At 39.2% G+C, this 12,555-nt stretch overlaps 1 protein-coding gene across 1 annotated transcript in view; it reads left to right on the top strand.

Annotated features, from left to right (window-relative positions):
• The window catches only part of EFCAB6 (EF-hand calcium binding domain 6), a 130,806-nt gene that overhangs the window by 96,980 nt on the left and 21,271 nt on the right, over positions 1-12,555 (top strand). Inside the window, 4 exon segments of the mRNA XM_009879780.1 lie at positions 4,178-4,333; positions 7,444-7,639; positions 10,645-10,774; positions 11,008-11,078. Coding sequence (XP_009878082.1) covers positions 4,178-4,333; positions 7,444-7,639; positions 10,645-10,774; positions 11,008-11,078 — 553 coding nt within the window.

The raw sequence follows: 12,555 nt of genomic DNA, 5'->3' as shown, positions 1-12,555 counted from the left end.
GTGAAATATATGAAAATTCACAGACTCACATTATGTCCAGGAAATCACATTACCTGTAGAATTTCTGCATCAGCTGTAAGAAATACAATTATTTTGCAAGACCTTGCAACTGGAAAAGCAGAAACAAAAGAGAAAATCTTCCATACCCCCAGGTCTATGTGAAGGTACACAAACCAACAATACAACAAAATACCACATAGGAATTCCATGCAAAAGCTGGAGAAGGGGGCCGTAGACTAAGAATAAACACATCTAAGTTCAAAACAAGTGCTCAGTCAATGTTACCTCCAAAGCACGCTGTAAAAAATTTGGCTCAGGAATCTCTTCATAAGAAGAAAGACTATTGAAACTGAGGGTGTCTACTGAGAATCTAGTTCCTACTAAAGGATTGTATGAACTTAAATTGAAAAGTGAAGATAAAAACAGCAGTTTAAGTTTATAGGCAGAAAGAGCTAATATTCGGTCTAAAATATGCCTAGCCCTGGGCTTGGTTAAAACAGTGAGTCTGATGAAGGAACCATAAACACAGGAGATCAGTACCCAGAAATCTTTAGTGTTAGAGATGATAAAGTAGACCCAAAATATAAAGCTGTATTTTCACAGCGTGTGCTGCTAGGAACATTCCCCTGGTCATGAAAAAGCAGCTTGTAAAGAAGCTAGATTACGTAGGAGTAATGGTGAGAGGTTTAACAATGGAAGAGCCAGTTAACAATAGGAAGATCAAAAAATAAGTCACTGAGGTTTTCCTTACATCCAGTGGGGATAAGTATGTGTTTCTTGACAGACACTGTCCTATACAAGATATCTTCGGGTAGAAGGACTGCGTATGTTCTTAAAACTGTTAATAAATTTTTACACAAATTACAAGTTCAGATTCTTCTTCTGGATCCAAACAAACTTCCTTGCATGACAGGAGTTTAACACTATGCATGTTTCAACCATGGAGATTCCGCTTTCAAAGACTTCTTTTAGGCTTAAAGTTCATTCTTGAGTTTTCACAGGAAAGTGTAAGAAAATCCATTTACTTGAAGCAACTGTGGCTCCTTAAATAGATATTGAAGATGTTGAGGGGGACAAAACCAGTAGGGAAACTGAAAAAAAAAGGATCCAAGCAGGCCTGAGAAGTAGGATTAGACAGAAACGCCAATGTAAGGGCAGAGAAATAACATAGAAGATTAACTGGACACAAGTTAAAACGGAGTCATTACAAATATGCCATCCAGAAAGATAATAAGGGTGTCCGGACTCCTGTTTGCATGTGAATGTTACATGAGAGTTCATATCACACAGGTAATCTGTGAAAGTAGCTTTTGAGTTACTACACAAAATGGACATACTGGGCTGTAAATCTGGGAAAAGAATTCCCAAATCAAATGCATTAGTAAAGACAACTCCTGGCCTTATGTATATTGGCACTGGAAGATAAAGTCTTCAAAAGATGTTTTAGAGGCAGTATTATTGAAAAAATAATCAGTGGAAATGTGCGGCCTGTGTTTCTAGGCTGCTTGTCAACACCACTATTCGAGGCACAAACCAAGAGAGCAGAGTTCTGGCTCTGCTCTGTGATTGTAAGAAATGTCACATATTTGTTCATCGATCTGTTATGGTTAGAGCTGACACAAATCAATTTGTAGGAAAAAGAACGACCAGCTTCCAGAATATAAAAATAGTGTGACTTTTAGTGTTTTATTTTTAAGGTAAAACCATTCAATTTGACAATAAATTTTAAGTTGGATAAATAATTACTGGTCAAACTCATACTTTCTAGAGCATTCAAGGAGTCTACCCTTGAAAACACAGAGAATGACATAACAGCTGGAAATAGCATTAAAAAAGGAATTATCCTATTTGAGAAGAAAGCTGGCTGGGTTTGGAGAGGCTGTGCAGATGACACAATGCAGGAAGTCATGAAGGTTACCTACCACCTGTTGGGTAGTGAGGGCATTGCATACCAAGCCCATATGACCAATTCAGATCAGAGTTTTCTGTGTTTAGCAGCACACACTTCAGAGTTAACAGCGTAGTGGTGTCAATGTATTATGACCTGACATGCCTAACAGAGCGCAGGACACTCACAAAGCTGCTGAAAAATGTCAAAGAAAAGACCGTATGTTGATTCACCTGAACCTGTTGTAAGTATCTGACTTGGACATTAGCCTGAAATTGTATTTGGATTGAATTTAGCATCAGAACACGTTATGGCATGCATTAATGCTTTATTTGTTTGATTATAGAGTCCCAGAAATTTTGCCTAGCAATGGTGCCCTGTTCAGCAGCTTAGACCTTAAATAATTTTTAAGGATTGAAGGTTATCCAGATATCCTGAATACAACGGTGAGCTGAGCTAAAACTGTTAAAAGATGGTTCAAGCAAACTGTGAAGCCTGAGAAGAGATCCATACCTTCACTGAACTTGAGAGAAATATCATTGAAAAATGGTTTCTAGACAACTGAAACTTGGTTAAGCAGAGAGTCCTGGTACTCCCAATTTAGTCCATATAACTGTGGAAGGTACAATGGGTCTGAAATACACAATAAATTGCTAACGACCCACCTAAGTCATATTATAATTCAGATTTTTTGAGGTGGGTGATACTGTTTACATAGACAACGGCATTTCCTGGACCCTGAGGGCTGTGGGGAAATTAGTCTGTTCGTTCAAAGTGCAAAATCCAAAAGGATGGGTTCTTAGGAGAAAAAAATGAGAAGGAAAATGCATTTTTCTTGTAAAGGCTGTACTGAACTTACAGCTTCTTGAAAACAAATGGAAACCCAAGGATTCTGCAATGCTGTGAGAGGAAAGGCAGCACCAGTAACTGCAGCTGAGACCAGACGCCCCTGAGTAGATCCACGAGAATCTGTCGAGCTCTGAAAAGACTTACTGGGTATTGCTAAAAAGCATAGGAGATTTAGCATGTCCCGCGTCAGCCTTATAGCAACTGATTGCACGGTATTCATACGAAGGAGAAAATGTAAGGCTCAGGTCCTGGCTGATTGACGGTGGCTTAACGAGAAGCAGAGTGAGCTGGTCTGAGCTGTTAGATCCACAGACAGGCTTGGTGAGAGGCTGAGGCAATGAATCGTGCTTGATTATGTGGGTTACACTGTCGAACTGTGCTATCACTGTAATAAGCCTTTTATACTACATATCCTGGCTCTCTAAAGAACCCAGCCTCCACGTTCTGTACCCTAGGACTGTCAGAAAGAGCAACCCCAAAGCAAATGGAGTGTGGCTGTAGGTATTAACCGAGATCCAAACTTGTCACTTTTGCTATAAGGCTGTCATCTTGTAAGTGCCGAATATACGTAGATAATTTATGCATACTTGGTAATCTGCACCAATACGTAATTCACAACTATTTTTATTTACATTAATCTTAAGCAACTTTGCTAGTTGAAAACATGCAGTAAGTAGAAATGTCTGTACCTGCTTTGTCCTCTTGAGCAAAAATACGGAGAGGCTTTTGTTGAATCAAGAGGCAGAGAAGGATATTATTTGGGTTTCGAAAGTTTGATCAAAAGGACCCTGATGTCAGTGAAGTATGAGTTACAAAATAAAGTGGAAGAGGCAAGATTTTGAGGCCTGAATTTGATCATGTGTAAGAAATGATAAATATCTCGGAGAGTTTTGAGGTGCTGATCCAAAGTCCACATGAGTCAGCAGAAGCTCTGCTCTTCTTCCCTTGGGCATGGATCAGGTCCTGCATCACTCCAGGTGTTGCTTGGGTCTAACCCCTTTTATTGAAATAGTTCTTCTTTACTATATCAAAGTTTCAGGAGCCTCAAATTGCAGAAAGTATGCTGCCAACCCCTTATCCCTTTAACAGCTGTACTAAATATTTTGGAACTCAAATCAGGACACGTTTTAAAAGAGAGCACTGTGTTTTGTAGCTGCAGTTCCGAACGGGGAGAGTAGCCAGTTAATCACCCAAGGAGCATTTGTTTACAATGGGAGGCCTGAGCCATGCAATTCCATGTGCAAATTAAATGGGGGGGATGTTGGGTTTGAGGTTTGTTTGTGAACAATTTGGCAGTCTTTGAATAAATTATATGAACTTACCACACACAAATAAGCTCAAAATCTTTCTCTGCCCCTCCACCCCTATTTTGTATATTTGTTTGTATCCTTTTTATCTCATTTAACAAAGGAGCTAAAATAAACATCTGCTGTCTTTCAGGGATAAATTTAGGGATTACTTCCAAGATTTCAATAAGGCCTTTCATAAAGCAGATAAAAATAGAGATGGCTATGTAACAGTATGTGACCTGCACAGGATCCTACAAGAATTCAACTATTACCTTGATCATGATCAGTTCAGTCATCTTATAAACGAGTTTGTATGATTATCACCTAAGCACTTCTTTGGTCACACCCAACAAAGCCTAAAAGCTTCTATTTAGTTTTAAGCATATAAGAAGCTCTGTTAAAACTAATGGAGATACCCACATGCTTAAAACTGCATATAAGTGGAAAATCTTTTTAGGTAATGTATTGCTTCTGCAGATAGTGAGAGAAATGGCTTCTTACATAAAAAAGTATGCTTTAAGTATGAGTATTTGTTTGCTAGTTTGTTTTATTTATTTAATTTCAATTTAATAGAGCAAATGTATGAAACGGATCCTGTTCAAAAGAGAAACAGAATTAAATCAGGTTATAAAATAGCAATAATTTGCAAATGATCCAATGATGCTGCCATGCAAAACTATGCTTTTAATTCTCTATGTTAATATGAGTAAGAAGAAAAATCGCTTTTGTAGAGTCTGAAAAACACAAAGGACCTGCTCCAGCATTAGGTAACTGGGGTTCTCTACACCAAACTGTCCCCCAAAGGTCACATGCCTGGCAGCACTGGGTTTTGTTCTCCAGAGCCTGCCAGACCAGACTCTTTTTTGAAATAAAATTAACAAAGTCTTTTCACAGTTCACCTTTAATTAGGTGATCAACTTTTTATGAATTGAAACCTTGATAGGAATCTGCTGCTTGTTTCTTTCTCAAAGACCTCTTGATGATAAACACCTCCATTCATTGTAATTTTGTGCAGATTATTCCTTTCTTGATCCAAAATAGTCTTTTCTAAATAATACAGAGTAGATTAGCATATGCATTTAGTTTTATTACTAAAATTTTAATGCCCACTTGGCAATTTATTTCTCCGCTGAAATGGTGTTGATTATTTCCTTTTCCACACACTGTCTCCAATATTGGAGCCAGCTTGACACGGGTAGTATGTGGGAGTGCTGTGCAGCTGCAAGATGCAAAATCAGGGCTCTTGAATATTTTTTTTCTTACTAGCAGATATGGGGTCTATAGTTAATTTCTTTTCCAGCCTGTTTTATAAAGCTTCCTCTTTGTTTTACTGGCTCTCCCCATTAATTAGACATTCTTGTAACTGGATATTCTGGTGATTGGTAGCTGAGGCATTGGTCCCCAGTGATTTACTGTGGAAACAGATGATAAAAGTACATTACAGTAATTCAGTTTTAAACAAGAAAATCAGGGTTGTGTAGTGGGGCCATCTCCTCTGTCAAATCTTGGCTCTCTAGGGCTTGCTTTGACCGTAATTCTAATAAAAAAGCTGAATGCAAGACTAAAAAAAGTCCAGCCTTTCCCCTGCAGCATAGGAATTGTCTACCTAATACATGTGTGTAAAGATTCTATAGTTCTGATAATTGGCTATAAAATTATTAAAGTCCATTAGAAACCTCTGCGTAGATGGTAACTGTAAGGTCAATCTGCAATAATTCCATGGGAACCAATGGATCTGTATCAAAAACACCCAACGTATACTGTAGTCTGGAGACTCTCTGATTGTCTTTCAATGGTAGGAAATTCCATAATCTGACTTCACTGGCTTTATACTAGGTAAGTGAGAGCAGAGCAAGCCCCTGCTATTGCATCCCTTGTGGTGATGAACCCCACAGGCTCCTCAGACAGGTTTGAAGTCCTTGTTTAAAATATACCAAGTGTCTTTTCCTTAAGTGGTCATAAGTCACAGGGCACTGGAAGTAAGTAGCTTTTCGTGTAATTGTTACTGCTATTAATCTCATCTTAGTCTTTCATGCTAAATAACTTTTATTTTCACATATTTTCTGTATATGTGAATCTTGCCTTAATTCCAGCCTTTTTATGGTAAAACATCTTTGAATAAAAATTAATTTAGTTTGGTAACAAAGTCCTCTGCAAAAAAAAATTTCCCCAAATCATATGCAAGAACTCGTCTTTCCCCATGCTGATATTTGATGCAAAAATATATTCACTGTTGTTACCTGGAGCTATCTGTAGTCAGCTCTGTAACCCACTGAATTTCCGATGTGACAGAACATGAAATTCCCCGGTGTCTGTGATCCAGCAGATGTTTCAGCTGACAGACAGGAATTCAGCAAGTTGTGAGTACAGCCCGCAGAGCCCATGGGCTGAGCTCCCAAGTACAGCCTGACCACAAGTGATCAGAAGAGAAACCCTCACTGGACACAGAGCACCCATGAGTCAATGGCAGCAGCTGCTGGGCCAAATGTGCCAACCCTCTGTGCAGCACCTTTGGTGGAGGGAGGGCCAGTGCCTGGACACTGTGAGGCTGAGTCCTGCCGAGAACCCGTAAAATAGTTCTCTAGTAGCCTGCCAAACCGTGCAGGGTGAAGTACAGGTGGAGGGGGAAGGTAATCCCTTCTAACGCAAACATAAGGAGAAGCGTTGTATGGAACCTGGTTTGGTTTCCTCCCATGTGGTGGAGAAACCATGAGTGAGTATAGACCTGCGCTGATACAGCCATGAAGTGTATCATGGAGCAGTACTGGATGTCCTACCTTGTGTCTGGTAACAGCTTACCAGACTGTATGTGGTTCTGCGTCTTTCTCTCCGAATTGTAATGATCACGACATATTTGGAGGCTTAAGCAGCACTTCAGCATCTGTGAGCCCAAGGTGTTTTTGTAAAGCAGAAAATCAAAGGAAAGTACCAGCACTCAGCACAATAAACATCTACTCCTCAACAGAGCCTATTAGACTGTGTTTACACTGTCATGCGAAAAGGAGGTTCAAGGACAAGGTTGGGAGCTGACATGTCCTCCAGCTGCACTGGGGATGGTAAGCTCAGCAGTAGATTGTGATCAAAATAGTGCACTGTGTTTAAGAAGCACAGAGTTAATGTTGATGGACTGGAAGCTTGAGCTCTTGGGCCCAGGCTAAAGCAGGTGTCTTCTTGAGCATCCAGAGATTGGCCTGGATCTGCATCTGAGAGTGTGGTTGCATTAAAATGACAGGATTGGGGGCTTAGACCTGAGAAAGAGCTTGGGCTGGAACTAACAGAATTTATACACTGACAGCACAAGCGTATCCTGAAGCACTGCTGCAGTACAAATAATACATCATAATAATTAATCAGTACAGACAACAGTGAGATAATAATTTAAAATCATTGATATCTCTTTCTGTGTTTTTCCCTTAGCTTAGGAATCAGCATTCATGACAGCAAGCTCTCTTATTTTGATTTCCTGAGAGCAATTGATGATGGCAGAGCATCTAAATACCAACAGAGACAAAAGCAGGCTGCACCACCTGCAAGCTTTGCAGCGCTCAGCTTAGAACAGACCCTAATTGGGATAAAAGAAATAGTTGCATCATCTTATGATTTGTTGTACAAGGTAAGTTTCATGTGGTCACCGCATCTTATTTAATGTCTATTTTTTTCTGCCTGGATGGGGACTAACCCAAAGGCTTCAAAATTTTTCTGCTATTAGTTGAGTGTTACCAACAACCTCGACGTATGTAGAAATAGCATCTTCTGACAACTACAGACTTGTTAATTGATTGTATTCTGGTAACTCCATAAAACAAGCATATCAAATCAAGCCTGGAGGTTCTGTGAAGGTAAGGATTGGAAAGGAAAAAGTGAATAGCAAATTATCAGGACCTTCCTCTCTTCCCCAAACCCCTTTTCCTCCTCCAGTCATCAGTAAATTTTGTCCCAAGTGTGTAAATATCACATCTTTTAAAGAGTATGTTGAGTTTCCTAAGCTGAGGCTTTGTATAAGTAGATGTGATGTGCTACTGCAGGCAGGCATGATGGTTTTATCAGATGAAAGCATCATGTAGTAACTGAGGATAAAGACATATGATCAGATGTGAGCACATTATAGAGGCTGCAGAAGTTAGCACCTGTCAGCTGGGGCTCTGCAACTATCTGCATTTATGCTCTTGGCCACTTCTGTTTCTGACACTGACAGGTAAGGTGCATTAGCTGTCAAGCAGTAAGTTTCCTGGTTTTCCCACCTGTAAAATGAGAACAATAAAAATAACCATTTCTCTCTAGAATACAGAAAAAATGCTGTATATTAAGTAGTCTTAGGCTGTTGTGTTGGAGTCTACTGAAATGCAGCAGCCTCTAGAGTAAATAATTCTTGATGCCACAGTAAGATTATTTTCAAGCATGGGAAAGAATAATCAAAAAGACCTTGAAGGAAACATTGCTATTGCAAAGAACTGCGGAGCCATCTTGTCTGCACCTGCAGTTTCAGGTCTAGTTTAAGCTCGTGGCTTTAGAGGCAGGCTTATGCCTGCAAAGTTGGTCTCGCTACCCCTGTATCCCCAGCAAAGTGGTCCTCCCACCTGCCTTGAGTCAAAACCAGTTCTTGTCTTCTTGCCCAATGACGTGGGTCACAGAACTTCAACCTGACAAAAGCCTGATCAGTTATGCACGCCCATGGGAGAGTGCTGCCCACACAAGGGAGGGGAAGGGAACAGTGGCTGGGAAAACGATAGGGGTAGAAATTCCCTGTCATCAGTGGCTGCATTTCTGAAATCTCAATCTGTGGACTCTTTCCTGCAGTTAAAAACAACACAGGCTTCCAACAAAGACATCACTACTGATGTCACTGGTACAAGCACCCAAGAAAAAGTATTACCGTGAGAGAGGCTGTTTCTTTACAGAAATCTCTTTTCATGCTATTTGGAGACTCCTGTGATGTTTGTAAACTTGTTAGGGCCACGGTGCCATTTTTGGCCACGTAGACTAACTATTGAACAGGATACTGAAATATTTATATAATCACTTTACATTTTTCATAGTAAAGGGAAAAAAATCCTTCCTGTGCTCTGCATTATTGAAATAAGAAATAGATAAATTCAATAGCACAGGTTAGTGTTTGTTAAATTTTAATAGAAGACAATATCTGTCCTCTCATATGTGGATGTCTTGGGAATAGAGAAGGTCATGGTTTTGTCTGCTGAGGGTATGATTTGAAAATTACTTTTGGCATGAACAAATCATCTATTTAGTCTTTTAGGATACGATTTGGTGGTTAATATAACTTCAGGGACGAAGGGATTTTCTCCGTGGAGAGCCAGATGTTGTCCACCATGCTATGGAAAAGCAGAATTTTTTCTCATTTCCCTTACATGAGAAAAGAAGGAAGATCCCAATTTTCTTCCGAGCCATATTTTGAGTAATAGTTGCTGCCACCTATGTGATGGGGTACTCTAAAGCTTCTAACAAAATATTTTGTTAGAAAGAGGCAGATCTGAAAGCACAGTTCCTAGAGTCCTGCTAGTTGAAAAAAACCCAACAAACATCACATCCCATCCACGACATTTCTACAACTGAATACAGACCTTTGAAGTTCCATAACACATAGTTTAAGAGTTCAGGTGGGTCCTCTCTCTCAGTATAATAATTTCCCATGCATTTTCACCATACCTAGTACTATATGCATACCATATACTCAATGCCTAGTTTTTCCCATAAGACTTTCAGTATGTAAGCAAAGATCAAACTTTCATATTAAGAAGATACTAATAGGACTTAAAACTGAAGTTTTCAAAGGTGTAATATCATTTACATTTATGCAATCAGTGATTTATATATGCAGCAACATAAATAAGGGGCAGAATAAAACAAGGAGGCACAGTATGTTAGCAGCAGCCAGGCAGAATGAGAGTGGATATGACCCACAACTTTTCTACACCTTGGTATTGCTGTCACTCATTTGAACTACTCTCTCTTGTGCCTCCTGCTGCAACTGTGCTAAACCTAATCTGTTCCCGCTGGGAAACCTTTGGAAAACTCCCACAGAGAATAGGCCGGGAATTTTGTGCAAAGGAGGAGGAGAAGAGAGCAAGCCAGCCTTCAGGATGCGCCAAAGCTAATGAGGATGAAGGACTATCAAGGCCTCTACAGAGTAGAAAACAGGGTGGGGAGGGATGGACAAAAGGCAAATTAAATATGCTCGGGTGAGTTTAATTAAAAATATTTCAATTCAAGTTATTTAAGGCAGTCCTCAAATATTTTTGTTTACTCTCATCTTAACCACTTCCTTTTCTGGAATGTTTGGATACTTGCTATATTGCCTTTCTGCTTTTACTGCAGGTTGTTGTTTATTTCCAAACTTCTATTTACATGTGGCACAGAAATACAGGCTATTTTTGGCTTATTTCAACAATTACATCTGATTTTTAAAAGAAAGGAAAGCTTCAAACTAAGTAAGGCTCTGAGAAATGTGTCTTCTTCCTTCATGTATAAAATACCTGCAAGTAAAAGGCATATGGGTCTCAGGTACTTTCATGTGAACTGCTAAATGATTGCTAAAAATGGCTTGCTTTTTTTTTTTTAATGTCTAGGTTTGCCAAAATAATTTGAATTCTTGCTTCTCAGGCATTTTCTCTATTTGATAAACAAGACACTGGAGTAATTAAAGCACTGGAATTTCAGCGCGTACTTGACTATTTCTGCTTTAAATCATCTGACAAGCAGTTCAGGCAGATTCTCAAGAACCTTAACCTTTGTGAGGACTTCAGGAAGTTTTCCTGAAAAACGTAAACCATCTCACAGAGGTAAGAAGAGCTACCAAGTTATAATATATTTCTTTAAAAGATACAATCTGATGTGTTAGAAATGGCTGACTAACTAATTAAGCATGTGAAATTCACATATATTTCTGTTGATTTCTGTTGAACTCCATGAAGCCCTTATCTCCTTCCAAACTGCTCTAAGAAGTTAAGTCTTACACTCATGTAGATTTAGGTCTGAACATGTGGCAAGCTGAAAGCAGGACCGCAGATGCAGCCGGATTGCCCCAACTGGGACAGGTAAGACATGGGAGGTCCAAATACACCCAGTGATCCCTGACCTGTCTAGATGGACTGGCAGGGTCTGGACAGAAAAACAAGTGGAGTGGGAAGCCCACCAGGTTCTTGGCGTCAAACAATAAGAGCAGTGTAGACGTAGCAGGAAGATCAAACACAGAGATTAGTCAAGTACAGAGTAAATCTCGACTGCAGGCATGGACAGAGTCTTCTGATGCTCTGAATATACACATTGCAACAACTCGAATTGAACTAGAGTTGCTGTCTCTCTGCGGCAGAGTTTTGTGTCCGCAGCGCCTCACTTGGAATTGTTCACTTAGTGCAGACTGCAGGAACAGATCCTTCCATTCATAATCACATCCTTTTATCAGTGCACCAATTCTTACCATGTTTGTAAATAACAGGAACGTTATCAAAACGTGTAAGTAAAAGAAGCTGTCTGTCCTATTTTAATTTCACAGTCCTCTGGCTTCTCCCCTCTTGGTCTGCCTTACCCAGCAGGAAGCAAGTATAAGTGGGTCTGAGAGTGCAGGAGTCCAAATGACATTACCTTACAGCTCATTTCTGAATTTCTGAACTTGGCTAAGGATGTGAAAACTGGTTACCAGCTGGATAAAACGCAGTTCTTAAAAAAAAAAAAAAAGTATTAACTTGCATCTTATGTTCTAAGAAGTAACTATGTTTCATTTTCAAAAGCATATACTCTAAGCACAAATAAAATGAGAAAAATAATAATCATCACCCAATGGAAAACCATATAAAAAGCCCACCACTTTATTGCCATGACGATAATAGAATGTTGTGCTAAACAAATCCATACAGAGCTATATGGTGATTAAATCTTGTCTCGTAAAGCAGAAGCTGGAAAACCAGTGAGATCTGTCTCAACCTCTTCACGTCCCGAGTGAAAGTCTGTCAAGCTTCAAAAAATTGCAGAGGAGGAGGCGGAGGGACCACAGGTTTCAAATCAAGGAGGACCCATAAACAGTTCCAAACGTTTGTAATGTGTTATAGGCTTTGTAGTGGGTTAGAGACTTTATCTATGTGTGTCAGTTACCAATAGCCATAGCTTTACCAAAGTGGTTATTATAAGTGTAGCTTTATTCAAAATTTTATAAGGTTGCTTAAATGTATTTTATTCTCTGTAAATTTAGCATTAATATTTATAGTAGAGCAACTGTTACTTTGTCCTTAGTGGCAGGACTACATTTAATTATAGTTATTTTAAAAATAGTTGGGGATTTTTAAATATTTATATTTTCATCTTATTAAAATTAAAATGCAGTCTTAACAGATATAATAGATTACATGGTTCTCAAGTGTAAAAGAGTGGAATACTTTGTACAGGTTAGAAAATGCCGCATTTTCCCCTTTCCTGCTTTTAGGCGAATATAAATTCAGTAAGTTTCAGCTGAGTAAATTTCAACTGAATCACATCAGCACAAAGACCAATTGTATAAGATATAACATATCTGTATAA

Source organism: Charadrius vociferus, unplaced genomic scaffold (assembly GCF_000708025.1).
Source record: "Charadrius vociferus isolate BGI_N301 unplaced genomic scaffold, ASM70802v2 scaffold90, whole genome shotgun sequence".
Lineage (NCBI taxonomy): Eukaryota > Metazoa > Chordata > Aves > Charadriiformes > Charadriidae > Charadrius > Charadrius vociferus.
Note: the sequence above shows the minus strand (reverse complement) of the source record. Positions and strands in the feature narration are given on the sequence as shown.